The following is a 20,529-nucleotide window of genomic DNA, read 5'->3' as shown; positions in this document are numbered from 1 at the left end:
AGCAGGTTCGGTGGACTGGCAATGATAAATTGCCCAGAGTATCCAGGAATGTCTAAGTTACTTTGGTTAGTCATGGGAATGGGACGAGTTTGGGTGGGATGCTCTTCAAAGGATCACTGTGGACTTGATGGTTCAAATGGCCTGCTTCCACACTGTCGGGATTCTAACAGTCTTCTGAACATGATCTTCATTTTAAAATAAGGCAGCAAGACATTAGGCTCTTCTATATACTATCCGAGTGTATGGTGGAGACATATACCATCATGGTATTCAAAAATAGAGAGTTGGATCATTACTGAAAAGGAGAAATGTGTCGGACTGTGGGCAAAAGGCAATGAATCCCTCAGACTTAAAGAGTCCAAATTCAAAATTGACCCTTCTAAAACAAAATTAGGTTGTGAAGACAGACATTTCCTTCCCAATGGACAAGCAGTTACAAGACCACAAAGATGGTCATCGCCAGTCCAACTGAGCTTGGGAACACCATCTGAGTGAAGGCAATTGCACAGCCTTAGTCAGGACATATCCTGAGCAGAGGGACTCCAAGTCAGCACACAACAAAACCCTGAAAACAAAAGCAAGCCTTGGTTAAAAATTTCTTCAGAATCCAGGTTGACAGGCCATTATAGTTTCTGCTGGTACTTGGATTCGGAACAGCACAAGAGTCCCATCAGGCCTGGACTGAATAAGAGAACTCCGGTCAAAATCGAGGAACATGCACACTTTAAAAAGTCCACCTACCGCTGGTATCGAACAGATAAATTGCTTAGCAATGTCCAAATCAGAAACAAACAAAATAATATATCTGCTTAAATGGTCAACCAGTTCTGATAGAGGTCAATACTGGTGCAGCTGCCTCATTGATTGTGGAATCACTCCTCACAAAAACACAATCTGGACTCCAACCTTTAAGTTTGCATAAGATCTTGGCTAAACTTGGAATTTATACTGGGAGAACTCCCACAGACTAAGGGTACAACTTAGTTTCCAGTTTCTTATGAGAAGCAGCTGGTTCAGTTTCCACTGATTGACATAAAAGGCTTGGGCCTAAGTTTGATGGGGCAGAATTGATTGGCTCAACATTTTGATCAGAAAATGGCTGGCTGAGCGAAGTCCTAATTAAATGCCTGTAAGCTTTTCAAAGTTCTATCAAATGGTGAGCACAAGTCAATTTCACAATTCTGCCAGGCCCGCCTCATGCCATTTGCCTCAAGTGCAAAAGCAGAGGCAGAAATCACAAGGCTGGAAAGCAAACGAATCAAACTAGTAGAGATGACAGCCTTCAGCTAATCTGATTCACCCCATGTGATATCAAATGAATGGAGGATCTGAATACTGCAGAGGCTAGAGGCTCTGATAACAATAGAACAGAAAACTTGTGCTCCAGAACCTGCTGTACCCACAACCAAGCTGTTCCAGTACAGCTACAACAGTGACATCTAGCCAACACAACAAACTGAAAAAGTTTGAAGTTTCATCCTGTACACAAAGCGGGACAAATCCAACCTGGACAATTACTGTCCGAGCAAACTTTCATATCATTACGTTATGGAGGTGGAAGGGGTACTCTACCTTAAAGAGGATTGAAAGACTTTGCAAGCACGGTGCATGGTGGCACAGTGGTTAGCACTGCTGCCTCACAGCGCCAGAGACCCAGGTTCAATTCCCACCTCAGGCGACTGACTGTGTGGAGTTTGCACATTCTCCCCGTATCTGTGTGGGTTTCCTCCGGGTGCTCCGTTTCCTCCCACAGTCCAAAGATATGCAGGTCAGGTGAATTGGCAATTGCCTGTAGTGTTAGGTAAAGGGGTAAATGTAGGGGAATGGGTGGGTTGCACTTCAGCAGGTCGGTGTGGACTGGTTGGGCCGAAGGGCCTGTTTCCACACTAAGTAATCTAATCTGTAAGTAATCTAATCTAAGCAGAGTGCTAGAGAATTTACAATATAACACGTGATACAGCAGCGAGCAGTACCTGGGTTACTCGGAGACAAAAGCAAATTCAAATTCAGCCAGTTTAAATTATTCAAAACTCCAAACAAGTTTGAATTTGCTATTTTGACAATATTAAAACCATTAAAACAATTTGACGTTTTGGGGTATAAAACCAGGATAAACTGAACAGTTGAGAGAGAGAACTGCCAAGCCACCAATATATACTGACTGTCCGCAGAATAGCTCTCTTAAAAAGGTAGCTTTGTCTATCAATGACCTGTGAAACATAAACCCTAAGTAGTAAAGACAGACAGAGGAAGATACAAAGACAAGATTCGACAGCTGGCTGGTTTTGAAATTTGAATTTCTTTGCTAAATCTTCGTTGTGGGTTTTATCGGACCAGTATTATAGAAGGCAAAATAAAAGATGGGTTAGAGAAAGGAATTGTAGATAGTCCTTAGTTAATTATTCTGTTACACTTTAAGAAATAAAGTTGTTAATTTTTAACTTTAAATGGTGACCTTTGGGATAGTTTTCAGCCTATCTAGTTTTTAGGGATTACAGCACGAGGTGAATCTTTTCTGTGTTGTCAGGTTTGACTTAGCAACAGGGTTTACAATTTGTACAAAAATGGAAGACGCCATGAACAGTGCTGTCAAGCAGTACCTGCTCAGCAATAATCTGTTCAGGGACACCCAGTGAGCATTCCACTAGCTCATTCAGCTCCTGACTTTATTACAGCCTTGGTTCAAACATGGACAAAACACAATTCCAGAGGTGAATGTGACAGCCCTTCATATGAAGGCTTCATTTGACTGAATGTGGCATTGGAGGACCCTGAGCAATACTGAAGTAACTGGCAACTGGGGAAAATACTTAGTGCCATTTGGAAGTTGGTGGTGATTGTTCATGGTCATCTCAGTTCCAGGAATTCTTTGCAGGAGTTCCTCAGGATGGTGCCCACAGCCCACACACCTCCACTGACTTCATTAATGACTTTCCCTCCATCATAAAAGTCAGAAGTGGAAATGTTCACCAATGACTGCACAATGTTCAGCACCGTTCACAACTCCTCAGGTACTGAAGCAGTTCACGTTCAAATGCAACAAGATCTGGACAATGTCCAAACTTGGGCTGATCAGTGATTAGTCATATTCAGACCACACACATTCCAGGCAATGACCATCTCTACTAAGAAACAACCTAAACATGACCACTTGAAATTCAATAGCATTAACATCAGTGAATCCCCCCACTATCCACATCATGGGGGTTATCACTGACCAGAAACTCAACTGGACTCACCACATAAATAAAAGAGCAGGCCAGATGTTCAGAATACTGTAGCAGCTAACTCACTTCCTAATTTCCCACCTTCTTAAAGGCACAAATCAGCAGTGTGATGGAATATTCCCCAGTTACCTGGATGAGTGCAGCCCCAACACCCAAGAAGCTTGGTAGCATCCAAGATAAAGTATCCCACTTGAATTGGCATCACATTCACAAGCCTCCAGCACCAATATTCAGTACACACAGTTGCTCTGATCTGCAAGTTGCACTGCAGTAATTTGCCAAAGATTCTTCGACAGCACTTTCTAAATTGATGACCACTTCGATCTATAAGAACAAGGGCAGCACGTACAAAAGAACACCACCACCAAGTTCTCCCTGAAGCCACTCACCATCCTGACTTGCTCATATTGCTTGGTCAAATATCCCAGAATTACTTCGCAAACAGCATTGTGGGTCCAACTGCTGCAGTTCAGGAAAGCAGCTCACCACAATCTTCTCAAGGGGAACATGGAATGGACAATAAATGCTGGCTGCAATGCCTACATCCCACAAGTGAATCAAAAAAAAACTAGTCAAGACAAGCTTCCTTCCTCCAAGGGCATTTGCGAACCGTTCAAGGTGTGTGTCCATGTGTGCATATTTTATAATATTTAATTTGAACTTAGTACGAGTATTATTAACAAAATAAGTTCATACTCTCAAATTACCAAGATAAAGGTTGAACTCAATACCTCTCAAATGATCTGTCATCACTACACACCAAATACACCAGATCAATTCATCGAAGTCAAAAATAATGAAAAATCACGAGTCCACAAGTCTCAGCTCTTGCACAAATTTATGGATTCAGTAATAAAAGGTCACCCTGAGATATAGTAAAAATTTATGCTTGATCGATCAAGTCTCTCACTGTGTATATGCACAGTTTAAGAGTTACAGAAACGCAAGAGAGTCAACGAGCATACTTTACCTCTTCAGCTACTGTCCTGATAGGAATGCGCTGTCGGTAGCTTACAGGCTTTCTGTTGTCATCAACTTCATAGTCCTCTTCATTCATCCACTCATTGAATACATCAGTGTCCAGGATCCACTTAGCATGCACCTGGACAGGTCAACAAAAAGGTTACAATATGAAATGGTGGACAAAATGCCAAAATAAACAAACACAAAGTCCTGAAGAAACTCAGCAGATCTAGCATAATCTGAGAAGAGATAAGTGGAGTGAACGTTGTGGTAACACTTCTTCCCCAAAGGAAATACACACAGGATTCAAAACATTCACTCTTTCTCCACAGATGCTGCCAGACTTGGAGTCTTGGAGTGATTCTATTTCAGGTCTCCGGCATCTGCAGTATTTTACTTGTGTTTGATAAGCTGCTGATCTGAGTTAAGGGGTGGATTACATTTTCAGTTGGGGTCAAGAAAACAAAGATTTTGTGTGATCCAGCAAAAGAACACAGCTGCTCCTGTATTCTAACAGAACCACTTAGCAGTGTAACTGAGTAATCTACTGAGTACATGAATCTGATTTAAAATGTTCATAGGATGACTACTCTTCCTATATGCCTCATGCCTAAAAGTTGCAACCGATCTTCATGAAATTCACCACAGATGTTCATCTGCTTCTCTTGTATGCAGAACTGACTCATGTCCCAGCAATTCTGGTCAGTACTCCTGTTTTGTATGGGGATCTGGTAAACATGAAAAGATTTTCTCCTTCGTTTAATCTGGCTACAATCCACTTGACAGTCTCATGGTCTTCAAGAGTGATGTTTCCACATCAGTTTTTGATTGACCAGAACCTATCCTGAACCCTGCAACCATGTGTACCAAATCTACTGGTGCCACCCAGCTCCACAACCACATTTTCCACCTCAATATTTAGGCTATCCAAAGCACTAACAACAATAATGCCTGTCACAAGACCCCCGATGCGACTTAGCAATTAGCTATCATGCACAGCCATTCAGGATTCAATACAATCAATCGTGGCAATTTGTTCCATTTCCAAAGGGGCACCACAGGTTTGATTCCAGCTTCAGGTCAATGCACGTGTGAAGTTTGCATGTTCTCTGTGTCTGTGTGGGTTTTCTCTGGGTGCTCCAGTTTCCTCTCAGTCCATACATATGCACGTTGGCCATTGTGAAATTGTTCATAGTATTCAAGGATGTTAAGGCTAGGTGGGTGAACCACGGTAAATGTGGGGTTACGGAATACAGTCAAAGGCAGAATCTGGGGAGCATGCTCTTCAGAGGGTTGGTGCAGACTACTTACATCAAAAGGTGCGTTTTTGCACTGTCGGGTACTATGGTTCTATGTATTACAATTAGATAATTCTACTCCAAATTCAGTTGATTTGCATTTCTGGTTTCCAGATAAATATTATGGGCCCCAGGATGAACATGTAATGAAGGGAAACGTACTATATTGTACAAAATGTTGCCAATTACAGGAAATGTGAAACACCACATTGTCTAGTTCCAGAAAGCAGATGATGATTCCAAGGCATGCTCAGAGCTCCATGCCCCAAAACCAAACAGTCCTCCAGAACTACTGCAAACTTCGCAGTCCTTTTAATCGTGGCAGAACACAAAAGATTCTAGACTGCAGTTTGCAGAATCCGTTGCACTTCCCTAATTAAAAGCAATTAATTTTAGGTGAACCATATCAGAGCCTCTGAACAACTGTGAGAAGTGTTACCTGGGGGAAAAAAAGTGGCATCATATAGGATTTTAATTATATACTCACAACATGGCATCCAACTAACTACTTTCCTTATGAATGTATGCGGGGCGGGGGGGGGGGGGGGGGGGGGGTGTTCGTTCATTTGAAATGGTGCATTAGTGACTGGTGCTAGCAGAAGTCATTTCCTTGTACAGTTCCATACTTAACTGCTTCTGGGTTTTTGCCGCTTTTGTTAATATATTAGTAATTCTTCATTAATCAGATCATTTATCTTGCAAAAATATACTTGACTTACTTTCCATGGCCTTTCTGGGATTGGTGGTTCTTCAATTTCCGCTTCAATTTCATTGGCCGGCGTCCAGGTATCATAGCTAGCAAATCAAACAATATTAATCCAGTCTTTTGAAAAAAATTCAAAGACTAAGAATACTTTTATGAATTGAGACATAAATTTCAACCAATTGTTGGATATACTATCATTTTTGCAATAGTGGACACCTGCCCCTTGACAAGGAAGGGCCATCCATCTCTGTATCTCTATTAATCTCCAATTTGCATAGTTGGTATCGGCAAATTCCTCCATCCCATCTTCACTATTTTCAGTGATGGTATCCACTTCATTCAATTCGCGATTAATATTTGGATTCCAGATGTTTTCCATAACCTTTAATTTACTCAGTTTATGCATTTTATTTGACATCAGGTCATTATCATCCATTTCCTCATCATCACTAACCCTATGTATGTGAGTGGGAGACAGGAGACAAAGAGAAAAAAAAAGAAGAGGGGTGGGAGAGGAGGTAGAGAAAGAGACTGAGCGTGTGTGAGAGAGCGCCAGAAATTAGTGATTATGAATGGCACACATCTAACAGTTCAGATAGCAGATCAGATACAAAGAATGTTTCTTTTTTAAAAATCACCTCTGCCCCAAACATCCTCACATGAACAACAATTAACACCAATATTTTGTTTTAAGCAGCATGGTAATCTGGAGATTTCCATACAAGGCAAACTGAACTTGACCAACTTAAAGTAACTGTTTGGTCATTCACTAAAATGAACAAACAGAAATAAAACCAAGACAATGTTGGCCATCATGCACATAATTTTAGCTCCAAAAAACTCTAGCAAACAGTTAATTTAGAGCAGCTTAGAAGGTGATCCTGAATCAGTTTCCCAGACTGTGAAATCCATTTTTTATCTTGACTATGCGCTCAAACCTGTGTTTACTCACTCTATCATTCAAAAGAAAATAGTTTATTTCTGCCATCTTGTACCGGTATCGCACACTCTGACTAGTATGGGTTCTAAGAATTTAACTAAAGGTTTGATCTTCTTAACATTTCTCAACAGGCACCACCTAAATACACAACTAAAATAACTTCCTTATTCAAAGCACCTATTAAACAGTGACAGAAGATTGAACATTGTGAAGACTGGCCATTATTTTCCGGGCTCACAACAAGCACCTAATGCTTTAACAAAAAAAAAACTCCTCTCCATCAGTGTTTTTCCAAATGATTTGGCTTCCACTTACTGACTTGCTCAGCAAAGGGGAATCATTGCCCTAAAAAACCGTTGAAGTCACCAGTTAACCTTCACTATTTCAACAGTGCTAATATCACCAACAAACGTTCAGTGAATCCAGAATCCATGGTAAGAAAATTGAAGCCCTACAGTGTGGAAACAGACACTTCGGCCCAAAAAGTCCATACCGACCCATTCCCCTACTATTCTACATTTATCCCAGACTAATGCACCTAACCTACACATCCTCGAACACTATGGGCAATTTAGCCCATAGGGAGGAAACCCACTCGGACACTGGGAGAATGTGCAAACTCCACACAGACAGTCACTTGAGACGGGAATTGAACCTGGGTCCCTATTGCTGTGAGGCAGGGGTGCGAACCACTGAGCCACCATGCTGCCCATTCAAGAAGCAAGGGTGATATCATAGAATACCAACAGTGTGGAAAAAGATCATTTGGCCCAACAAGTCCACACCAACTCTCCGAAGAGTAACCTGGCCAGACCCATTCCACCACCCTATTATCCTACATTTCCCCCTGACTAATGCACCTAACCTACCCAACCCTGAACACCGTGGGCAATTTAGCGTGGCCAATTCACCTAACTGGCACATGTTTGGATTGTGGGAGGAAACTGCAACACCGGGAGGAAACCCACACATACACGGGGAAAATGTGCAAACTCCACACAGTAACCAGAGGCTGGAATCAAATCCTGGTCCCCTGGTGCTGTGAGGCAGCAGTGCTCACCACTGAGCCAGTAATATTTGAAGAAATGCTTTCTGCAGTAGAAGGACATGATTAGGAGCTTGATATATGGCATTCAATTATTCATAATACACCAGCAATGCCAAAGAACCGATTTAAAAATTTTAGTATGCGCGCTTACCAGTAAATACTCCAATTTGGGAGTATAACAGCTTTCCAAAACTACATTAACATCTAAAGTTACAGATCCCAGCAATTATCTTCAACAGCAAAAATATGATGCATGTGGCTAGTTTCTAGATTTATAAACCTTCAATGTTTAAAGCAAGAAGAGTAACCGCAAAAGTAAAATCTGAAATACCTGCCTGTTACTTAACGAGATGGAAATAAGGGGACAGTAGCAACATACAGAGCCAACCCCATAAAGGGGACAATTGTGCAGGAGTGAAACCTCAGTCAGAGTCAGCTTTTACAAATAACTGTTGCCAATGCTGGCTTGGGTTCAATTGAACTTAACTACTGCACATCTCTTGCACTCCCCATTCCACTGTCAGGACAATTCTGCTAAATGCAATTACTATCACTGGACAACAGTTCCTTGGAACTGTCAAGCAATTACATTTCAAAAGGATTTAAAGGAGCACTGTCACATGAATCAAACAGTCCAGGAAACTATTGTCATACTTAAAATATATTCCTGTTACAGTATAACACGTGGAGCTATAGAAGGGGGATAGAGTTGAAAAGCCATGATGATTCCTCTGACAAAAGAAATGTACCTTAGGATAGCAGTACAATTTTTAAAACTTTTCTCATCTTTCCAGTAATACAAGACCACTACATTGGTCTTCCCAGCAAATAGTGATGCCAACTACCTCCACAATATTTCTAAAACTTCCATGGTCATGACCTGTGGATTTACCTTGTGATGTCCTTGGTAGCCTGTCTTTCCTGTGTACTATCTTAATGTCTGTAGAAGACAATTTGCTTTTTTGCAAACCCATTATTTTCTTTGAAAAAAGGTAAAGGAAGAAACAGATCTAAATTTAAGTCTAAATCATTAATAGAAACCAAAAACACCAAGTGACCCAAAGGTGAACCTTGTGGAACACAAATGGAAACTACTTTCCAGACCCCAAAAATATTGGTTGACCATTCCCATTTGTTTCTTGTTACTGGGTTGATTTTGGATCAAACTTGTTACATTCACTTATGTAACATGGGCCTGAACGTTTCATAATGGCTCGCAATGTGTAGTTGACAAAAGCCATGCTAAACATTCACTGAGACAATAGCCACTGTGCAGCTCTCATCAAACCTCAGGGTTACTTCCTCAAAAAAAAAAATCTTCATTTATTATCTTGCCTTAAAAAGGCACTGACTCTTAATTCATCCTTCTTTTCCAAATAACAGTTAAGCCTCATAAAGCAGTCTCTTGGGTACAGTCAAAATTATTTACTGCACTCTATGTTAGCTTGCAGTGATTCATGACCACGGATTGGATTGGAGATTGAGCAGACTGGACCCTCATTCCAAAGAGTTCTGAAGAATGACTAATGAATTCACAGAAATTTACAAAATTCTGGTCAAAAACCAAGGGACACAAGACAGAAGGGACACACTGGATGAATTAATTAGAAGTAGTCTACAATGCTCAAGGAGAACATGGGGAAAGGATATAAAAAATTACAGAAAGAGGCCATTCAGCCCTCTGAGCCTGCTCCACCATTCTATACAATAACGATCATCCAACTCAGTACCCTGTACCCGCTTTCTCTCCTTATACTTTTGATTCCTTTAGACCCAACAACCACATCGAACTTCACAAACAATCAAATGTCTTGGCCTCAACTGCTTTCTGTGGCAAGAGAATTCTACAAGCTGCATGACAAAGTTTCTCCTCATCTTCGTCTGAAATGAGCGATCCAATATCCTTTGTCTGTGTTCCCTAGTTCTGGGCTCCCATTCATCAGGAACATGGTTCCTGTGTTTATCCTGCCTCCTATACTGCAGGAATTTTCTTGATTTCGAGGATGCCCCCCATCATTCTTCTGAACTCCAATGAAAATTGTCATAACTAATCCAGTCGCTCATGTCAGTTCTGCATCTGAAGAATCAGTCCATTGAACTCCTTCCATGTCCAGAACATCCTTGTCAGAAACTGAAACCAAAACAGCACTCATATAGTCTCACCGAGGCCCAACTGCGCCCATACTTGAATTTTCTCATCATGAAGACTGACATGCCATTTGTCTTCTTTACTGCTTGCCCCATCTGCATGCTTACTTTCAGCAACTGGTGTCCAAGGAAATCCACATCCACTTTTTCCCCCCCAATCTACCACCATTAAAAAAAAAATTGCCATTGTTTGTACTGCCAAAATTGATACCATCACACTTAACGACATTGTACTTCGCTTGTCATGCATCTATCCATTGATTTAACTTGTCCAAATCACCATGGTGCATCTTTGTATCTTGGTCACAGTTCATCCTTCCACCCAGTTCTCAATCATCTGCAAACTTGAAGATATCATAGTTAGTTCCCTCATCTAAAGCATTAATACACATGGTGTTCGGCTGTGGTCCAAGCACTGATCCCCATACTATCCCATTAGTCACTCGGAAAAAGACCTCTTTGTTCCTTCTCTATTTCTTATGTGCCAACCATTTCTCTATTCATGTCAATACCAGCACCCATAATTCATCTCTTATGTCAGACCTGATTTAAGCAATCTTCTGAAAGGCCAAGTAAACCATACCAACGAGCTACCCTTTCACAACGCTACTTCAGCGAGGCATTCGACCAGGTTCCGCACAGTAGACTGATTTACAAAGTTAGATCACATCGAATACAGGGAGAACTAGCCATTCGGATACTAAATTGGTTTCAAGGTAGCAGGCATAATGTGGTGTTGGAGGTTGGTTCTTGGACTGGAGGCCTGTGACCAGCAACGTGCCACAAGGATCGGTACTGGGTCCACTGCTTTTATCAGTTAAATAAATGATTTGGATGTGAATGTCGGAAGAAAGGTTAGTCGATTTGCAGATGACACCAAATTTGGTGTTGCAATGGACAGCAAAGGTTATCGAAGAGTATAATGGGACCTCGATCAAATTAGCCAATGGGCCAAGGGATGACAGATGGAGTTTCATTTAGATAAATGTGACATGTTGAATTTTAGAAAAGCAAATCAGGGCAGGACTTGCACACCTCATGGTAAGGTCTTGAGAGTATTGTGAAACAAGGAGACCTTGGGGTGCACTGTCATAGTTCCTTGACGGTGGAGTTGCATGTAGATACGATAGCCAAAGCAGCATTTGGTATGATTGCCTTGCTGGTCAGTGTGTTCAGTATAGGAGTTGCGAGGTCATGTTGTGGTTGCACAGGACATTGGTGAGGCCACTTTGGAATACAGTGTTCAATTCTGATTTCCTGGCCAATGGAAGGATGTTGTGAAACTTCAAAGGGTCCTGGAAAGATTTACAAGGATTGTTGCCAGGATTGGAGGGTTTGAGCTCAAGGAAGCAGCTGAATAGGCTGGAACTATTTTCCCGGCGCATCGGATGCTGAGGGGTGACCTTGTTCGAGGTTTATGAAATCATGAGGGGTATGTATGGGGTGAATAGTGAAGGTTATTTTCTCAGAGTAGGGGGAGTCCAAAACTGGATGGCATACATTTAAGATGAGAGGAGAAAGATTTATGATCATAAGACTTTGGAGCCAAAATTAGGCCATTCAGCCCAGAGTCTGTTCTGCCATTCAATCATGGCGGAACAGTTTCTCAATCCCATTCTCCCACTTTCTCCCCATAACTATTAATACTCAAGGACCTGTCTATCTCAGTCTTAAATCTACTCAATGAAAGGGATACAAAGGGCAATGTTTTCAAGCAGAGGGCGATGTGTGCATGGAATGAGCAACCAGAGGTGGTGGTGGAGGCTGATGCAATCACAGCACTTAAAAAGGCATCTGGATGGGCATATGAAAAGGAAGAATTTAGACAGATATGGACAAATGCTGGCAAATGGGACCAGATTGATTTAGGATCAATGGTCAGCATGGACAAGTTGGATTGAAGGTGTTTCTAGGCTGTACATCTCTCTGACCCTACTAGTGACATGCTCAAAGAATGCTAGTAAATTTGGTCAAGCATAATTTCTATTCCATAAATCGATGCTGACAGAGCAACGACACACTTGTTATGAGCTGAGTGACATTCTTTTGAAATAGAATCATACAGAATTCTATAAATTCTAAAGCAGTTCTCATGTCATTAACACATACCTATCTGGAAACATTCCCCAATGGACCAGGACTTGCTTTTCCCGCTTCATAACAGGTCTCAACCACTCCTCTGCAACATATAATCATTCAACTATTACACAAAGAGAAATATACACAGAGGAAAAGAGCATCTCAACGGTATTTTTAAATATCTTCCACACCAAAAAACAACTGAAAACTCTAACAAATGACAGGACATGCAAATACGTAAATTGTTTTTAGCAGGTGTATACAGAGGAACCTCAATTATCCAAATGCCAATTATCCGAAAATCGGATTATCCCAAGGAGATATCAAGGTCCCAATCGAAACATTACATCAAAGACGTGTTTCCAACAGTGATCGCGCCTTTTGTTCAGAGTGATTAAACAGACATTGTCTCCAAATAGGGGACCTCCCACCTTCTCTCTCCACACACTTTCCCTGGAGTTCTGCACAGGGGTGTACCCTAAATTCCCCCCTTTCCCACATAATCTCTCAGCGTTGCCCTGTACAGGGCAAAGGTGGAATCAGTCAAAAAGTTGTGGCTGTGTGGGGGGAATGTGGCTCTGGCTGTGGCTGTGTGGGGCGCGGGTGGGGTGTGTGTGCGCATGCGTGCACACACTATTTGGAGACTTACCCCGCAAAGGCAACTGCAATATTACTGGTTGTGTCCAGTCCAGCTGTCCCGGAGAGGGAGCGGTTGTGTACGGGTTTGGGGGAGCGGTGTTCGGGGATGTTTTGCACGGGGTTGGGGGTGGAGGGGAGGAGTTGGGGGGCAGTGCTGCATGGGGTTGGGGGTGGTGTTGCATGCTTCTGCAGTGTCCTGAACAAGGAGCAGACTTTAAAAACTCCCAGCCCCAGAGGATAGGCAATTAAATCAATTAACCGAATAATCAATTATCCGAATGAAATAGTGCCCGCCCATCACATTCAGATAATCGAGATTCCCCTGTACTTCGGAAGAAATTCTCAGTTCTGTAAAGTTTGATAGACATTGTAATGAACTTAGGTGCCATCACCATTTTGCTCACCTTCATCAAGAGAGTTCGGAATAGGATAAATTATATGGGAGGCTTTTGACTTGTCTTCTGTAATTGTTCCCTGGGTGAGAAATGTAAACATGCTAGTTAGCAGTACAAAAGGTTTGCTTGACATGAAGTGCATCTGAAGTATTGGGCATTTAAGTCTTCACAATCATACAAAGGAATGACTTCCATTAGTTCTGCTGAAGGATAGCGAGCAGTGCAGTCAGCTGTGACTCAGAGAGGATGCATATGAAGCTGGTGGGACTGTCCTGAATCAGGGGACGGTTAGAATTGCTTGGTAGTCCTCAGACTTAAAAAGATAGTAAAATAAATGGGTTGTGTAAATATAAAAGTAGAAAGGACAAGACAAAGGTCAATCCTGGGACTTATTTCAAGTTAAACAATAAGATGAGGTAACATTGGCACGAACAAGTAAAAGCAAGACCAATCAAAACTCAGAATGGTTCAAATGTAAATAGTTAAAAATCACACAATACGAGGTTATATTCCAATAAGTAACTTTCGCGATAAATTCTGTGTCTTACTCCACAATCACCTGATGGAAGGGGCAGCGCTCCGAAAGTTCGTACTTCCAAATAAACCTGGTGAACTATAACCTGGTGTTGTGTGATTTTGAACTTTGTACACCCCAGTCCAAGACTGGCATCTCCAAATCAAATGTAAATATCATTCATGACACGGTTTAATTCCATAATTGAGTGGATGCAAATGAAGCTCTTTGGCTCTAATTGTCTCCCTTATCTTGCTGTTCTTTAAAAGACAAAGAACAGTGTTTGATACATCTTTACTTAGCTGCCCAGAAGTAAATTACAGCTCCATGTGTCATTAATTTTCATCAATTGACACTTCAGTCGAAAAGATGAAATGGATTTCTCAATTGATCAATGAGGGCAAAAACATAAGTTTCCAATATTAATCTCAAGGTTGAACATGGCTGTTTTAAATCAGCTTTGCAGCCTCAACTAGGTCAGACAAGGAATAGTACAAGTCTTACCTCTAACTGGATCCTGAAATTCTTGGCCCATCAATGGCAAATCATTAAGACAAGGTGACAAAACCTCCTCCACCATAATTGTCAACACCAGTGCCCCACGAGACTGCACTCAGCCCCACTAATATATTCCTCATACACTCAAGACTCTGACTAAATTCCACTTTAACTCCATTTACAGGTTTGCTGATGACACCATCATGTAGGTCGGATTGCAAAACAGGATACAGGAAAGAGACTGGAGTGTTTAGGAGCAGTGAAAAGACAACAATCTCTCAATCAACACAGCAAAAAAGGAAAGGAGCTGGTCACGGTCTTCAGAAATTAGAGTGGAGCCTGCCTCTTTCTGGTGCTGAACTGGATGGAGATTGTCAAGAGCTTCAAATACCTGGGAGTGATGACCAACAATCTGTCCTAGTCCACCCAACAGTAAAGAAAACACAACTCCCCCTCCACTTCAAGAGGGGAACAAAATTCAGCATATCCACAAAGACAATAACAATTTTTTTCTAGGTGCACCAAGAAAGCAACTTATGCAGATACATCACAGCTTGGTATGGCAACAACTCCGCCAAAGACCACAGGAAATTACAGAGAGTCACAAACACAGCCCAATCCATCATGCAAACCAGCTTTCCAGCTATTAACTACATTGCTGCTGAAGGAGAGAAACCAACAGAATCAAAGACACCTCCCACCCAGTCATCCTCCCCTCTTCTGTTGGGCAAAAGATATAAATAAAAAAAACTTTTATTACATTATACAAACAGATTCAGGAACAGCTCCTTCTCTACTTTTATCAGACTTTTGAACGGACTGCTCAAATATGAATGGTGATCGCTCTCTCGCAGCACATTCAATGCTGCTGTAACACTAATCTGCACGCTTATGTTACCTGAAGCACATACAGAGCGTGCAAATCAACACTTTTCACTGTATCTCAGTACATGTGAAAATAAGAAAATTAAATCTGATTTCTCCAATTTGTGCATTACCATAAAAAAAAACCTAAACGCAAGAAACTGGGTCTCAATCGAACAGCCAAATCTTCTGGCAACTTACAACAAGACTGAAACATTTAAAAGAAAAAAGTCGCCACTGCAAGGCAGACTGTCAGACATACTAACAGCAAAGGCCACTATTCATTTTCCCAGTCTTTCCTGCTGAATTGATTACAACCACTGGCAGTGCCACCTGCAAGACAACCAAAAGCCAATGTAGTTCACTTGCAAACTTAGTGAGTTTCACAAGAGCATATGAATAAAAATACATCAGATCATAAATGATCTGATGCTCAACATAAATTTGGACATTTTTCCTGAAAAAAAAACCCAAACACTTTCAGTTGAGAGAATTCTAAAACTGTACCAGCAATCTTGTAGGTCAGAAAGTTGAAATTCAGTGTTCATCTGCTGGAGATTATCCTATTATAAAGTGGAAGCAGATGCAAAATGGATAATTTGCAGTATTTCATCTTGACATGGAAAATTATCAAAATCTCATTCCAGACTGCTACCAAACAGAAAAATACAATAATAAAACTAAATAAATCCACTACATAAGAAAATCACAGTTTCAGAAGTTAAGTTATGAGAGGCGAACTTGGTGAGACAAGTATATTGGTTTCCATGAGCACCAATGCAAAATGGGAACAATGTAAACTGCATACTGACAGACTCAAACATACAGCACGGAAACAAACCCTTCAATCCAACTTGCCCATGCCGACCAGATACTCTAAATTGATCTCGTCCCATTTATCAGCACATAGCTCATATCCCTCTAAATGCTTCCTATGAAAATACCCATCCAGATACCCATGACACATTGTAATTGTACCTGCCTCCACCACTTCCTCTGGCAGCTCATTCATACACGCATCTTTGTCTCAAAAAAGTCAGGAATACACATGGAGAGGAAACAATCCTTGACTTGTCTGAACAAGAGCTTTTGATCAGAACTCATCTGGAATATTGACAGCAGATGTGGGCATCAGGCCTTAGGGAATAGTCAAAAGGAGGAGCTCGAAGAACCAAAATGTTAAGTCTGTTTTGTTCTTGGTGTTGCAGGGCCTGATGAGATTTTCTAGCACTTAGTTTTGATTCAGATCTTCACTCTCTGTAGGATTGTGCTTTTGCCTTACTGAACAAACTTGACTATGGAAAGGCACAATACGTTTTTCCAGAATAATACTGGAGCTTAAAAGGTTTTATCAGGACCTTCTGTATTCTTCCATGTACATGGAGACATTGGTCATGTCAATCCACCGGCAGGAGGATAATTTGCTGCCAGCTTTTCATTTTATTACTTTAGAATTTTGTTTATCGAAGAATTCTTCCGGATGATGCAATTAACCAAGAATTTTCTGTTTCTGCAGTTCTCAGTCACTGTTTGTGCCTGCAAGATATCTGGATCAGCCCCATCCCATGATCACAATGTTCAATCATCTGGACGCTTTCATGACAAGTAATTTTGTTCACCGTGGGAACTGCCACCACAGCACCATCTGCAGGCAGACTAGAAACTGCAGAAGATGCTGAACATTAACTACCAAACCAAATGTACAAATCGATGTGTTACTGGAAGACATGTGACACAACAATTCTCCCAAATTGAATTGAAACCATTGCTTTTGTGCAGCTCTCTGCACAATTGTGGAACACATCGAAGCAATTTACAGCCAAGGGACCTTAAGAGAGCAAATACCTTGGTTATAAAGTTTGCACTTCAAATGCAGGAAAATTGAAACTTTCAATTGAAACTAAAATTGCTAAGTAGCAAGCTCCACAAAAAGTAACATGAAAATAATCAGATCATTTGTCCGTCAGTTCAAATCTCAAAAGAAAATAGTGACCAAGATATCAGAGATAACTGCCCTTCTCATTCAAAGTTATGATATGGGGTTTTGTTTTAAATTCTACCGAGGGGATAGGCAGAGGCCTCGGTTATTCACCTCATCCAAAATTTAGCATCTCAAACAGCAAAACATTTCCTCAGTTTCCACTGGAATATCAGCCTACATTTGTGCACCCAGGTCTGGAAGTGGAATTTCAAGCCACCACACAGCAATAATTGCAAAGAAAAAGACAGCAGAGGTGAAGAACTCAAGGGGTGTCTATACAGCCAAATGGTTTCCCATTATTACGTTCCATACAAAGTAGTCATTCAAAGTGGTGTCATGCCAAGTAATTAGCAGAACGAGAGGGGAAAATTGAGAACTTGACTATATTTAGCAATCAAATCAATGCAGAAGGGAAACAATTAGAGTGCAAGGTTCTTCGGACTTAAAAATTGAACTGATAGGCCGTGAAATTTCAGTTTTGTTTTTAAAATGAGAAGCTCAAGGAATAAACCACACCAAACGTCTCAGTATATTTAAGACAACAATTAAGGTGGAACAGAAGAAACACGTCATGAAACATTTTAACATTTCACTTTTTCTGAATAAAAAAGAAAAGCACTACGGATACAGTTCAAAGAAGAAACAAATCAATCAAAATACATATTGCAATTGTACAGTAAGGTTAACTTTTAGGTGAGACTTCAGGAAATGCCAAAATATTCAGTAACACAAAATGGACACAGAATGAACACAGTAAGTCAAACATATTGTTAAATCAAAAATAGCATACCTGATGCCTTTTAACAATATCTTTACATTTATTTGCCAGCTTTGGGTCAAGTTCAGATGGGAGGTAGATTGTAGGTCTTGTTAAACAGTTATTCTGAAAAAGAACATTTTGTAAGAGGTATTACTTGACCTGTCAAACATTAGATATTTTTGTTTTCAAAGTTTGTGCGAAGATTTGTAGCTCGGGTGCTCGTTGTTGTGGTTCTGTTCGCCGAGCTGGAAGTTTTTGTTGCAAAGTCATCAGTGCTTGGGAGCCTCCTGCGAAGCGCTTATTTGATGTTTCCTCCGGTGTTTATAGTGGTCTGTCCCTGCCGCTTCCGGTTGTCAGTTTCAGCTGTCCGCTGTAGTGGTTGGTATATTGGGTCCAGGTCGATGTGTTTGTTGATGGAGTTTGTGGATGAATGCCATGCCTCTAGGAATTCCCTGGCTGTTCTCTGTCTGGCTTGCCCTATGATGTCGCCTAGCCAGGGGACGAAACGTTTGCAACAAAAACTTCCAGCTCGGCGAACAGAACCACAACAATATTTTTGTTTTCTCCAAGGGTTTCAAACACGAGAACACAATAAAAGCATACCACCTAAATTAGTACTTCATGGAAGTTGAAACTTTTAAAACCTAATGCACTGTCCATTCATACTCCCTTATATCCATATCAGATGAGGTACAATTGTAAAGCTTGAAGATTTAGAAGTGCAGCAGTTCTCTTCATAATTTTCAGACTCTAAGTGGCCAGTGATATCACATGCTGCTTTCTTTCTGTTTTTCTACAACTGTATTCTGTTTGCAGATAGATGCTTTATCTCACTTTGTTTCTGTCTTATTGACTACAACCTCTAAATTTGTAGTGGTTCTTGGCCTCATTCTATGATATAATGAGGGCACAAGTTTTAATGCAAAAGTCAACTGGCAAACTGTCAGTAACAAGCTCATGAAATCAACATGCGGCGTTTAACAAAAACTCACTCACTGCATAACTTCAATTGCTAATGAAGTAAAGAGAAAATACTTTTCAACTCTTGCTATTCAAGAAACTGCATTAACACAAGTGCATGTCAAGTGATGGCTGATGCAAACTTGGAAATGGCATCCCAGAGTTCAAGATCGAGAGATTCTCAATAAAGATCTCAAGACCTGTTTTGCCTTCAAAAAGAAAACAATTTATCAGGACAACCACAACAATGCATAATGATAACAGCAAGAAAATCCTCAGCAAAGACAGAGAGTGAGGAAAGAAAACCAAAGGACAAAATGCTGATTGCCATGTGAAGCTCAACAGGTCTGTGGATGGGAGTCCTACTGAAGTTTAAAAAAACGTTTCGTACATCTCACACAAGTCAACTCAGTTTTGTCAAAAGCAAAGTCTAATGAAATGTAAAGTTTCGTGTTGTTATGTTTGAGAAGAGTATGTTAACCAAGGCTGCAAAATTCCTGCTCATGAGGGTAACATGAATCCTAGGCACGAACCCAAATGAGAACAAGACAGACAATGCATCCAAGTCTGCCATTACACTTAAAATAGCGGCTCAAGAAACATCATGCTCATATCACAGGAAGAACAGAGTCAGAGTCAGTGTTCACATCCTGACGCAGAATTTAGGAATGTAACCGTCTAAATCCAAAGCTACAATTGAAACAAAGACATTCCTGATCAAAGACTCTGTTGTGCCTTGGGTGCTGCCTGACCTGCTGTGCTTTTCCAGCACCACACTTTTTGACTCTCGAGCAGAATCAGCAAATCCTCTTAATTCATAAGGCTGACAATTTTAAAACTGAATACAGATTTTAACTAGCATCAAATAAGATACTCACCTGCACCAGTGTCTTTTCTATCGTCATAAACATTTCTACATTACGATCCATTCTGGAAGGATTTTGCAAGTCGAATCTTCGCCTTTAAAAAAAAAAGCCCCAAAATACTCATTAGATAGCAACCATGCACAGAAATTACTTTCAGAGATCATAACGACCACAACCAGGTAAGCCCTATCCAATTCTTGCACTTATTTGTCTTTTGCTCTGAATGAAAACAAGTTAGTTCCCAAGAAATAAATAAACCGCATGAAGTAACCAATGATGAAACCAAGAGAAAATCATTCATGAACAGTATTCACTTGGCCAATTTAAAATTAGTGCAACGGCTGCATCTTTTTATTGTACATAATTTTTCACTGTGGAATTAATTTGGACAAGTAGAGGTTGAGAATGTGGTGCTGGAAAAGCACAGCAGGTCAGGCAGCATCCAGAGAGTAAGGAATCAATGTTACGAGCATAAGCCCTTCAGCAGGAATGAGGCTTGTTTGCGGCGGTGGGGGGGCTGAGAGATAAATGGGAGGCGATGTGGGGTGAGGAGGGGGGCGGAGGGAGAAAGGTAGCTGCAAATGCGATAGGGATAAGGGAGAAGGTGATACATCGGAGAGGAGGGTGGACCAAGTAGATGGTA

At 41.0% G+C, this 20,529-nt stretch overlaps 1 protein-coding gene across 2 annotated transcripts in view; it reads right to left on the bottom strand.

Annotated features, from left to right (window-relative positions):
* Nucleotides 1-20,529, bottom strand: part of smarcc1a (SWI/SNF related, matrix associated, actin dependent regulator of chromatin, subfamily c, member 1a) — a 218,938-nt gene that overhangs the window by 163,814 nt on the left and 34,595 nt on the right. For both annotated transcript variants that reach the window (XM_043687999.1, XM_043688000.1), the window contains exons 4-9: nucleotides 19,899-19,980; nucleotides 18,091-18,183; nucleotides 13,453-13,522; nucleotides 12,440-12,509; nucleotides 6,208-6,283; nucleotides 4,198-4,329 (exon numbers count right to left, since the gene is read on the bottom strand). In XM_043687999.1, coding sequence (XP_043543934.1) covers nucleotides 4,198-4,329; nucleotides 6,208-6,283; nucleotides 12,440-12,509; nucleotides 13,453-13,522; nucleotides 18,091-18,183; nucleotides 19,899-19,980 — 523 coding nt within the window. The remainder of the gene's footprint in view (nucleotides 1-4,197; nucleotides 4,330-6,207; nucleotides 6,284-12,439; nucleotides 12,510-13,452; nucleotides 13,523-18,090; nucleotides 18,184-19,898; nucleotides 19,981-20,529) is intronic.

The sequence above is a fragment of the Chiloscyllium plagiosum genome, chromosome 4 (assembly GCF_004010195.1).
Source record: "Chiloscyllium plagiosum isolate BGI_BamShark_2017 chromosome 4, ASM401019v2, whole genome shotgun sequence".
Taxonomy (NCBI): Eukaryota; Metazoa; Chordata; class Chondrichthyes; order Orectolobiformes; family Hemiscylliidae; genus Chiloscyllium; species Chiloscyllium plagiosum.
The sequence above is the reverse complement of the archived record's forward strand: the minus strand, read 5'-3'. Positions and strand labels throughout refer to the sequence as shown.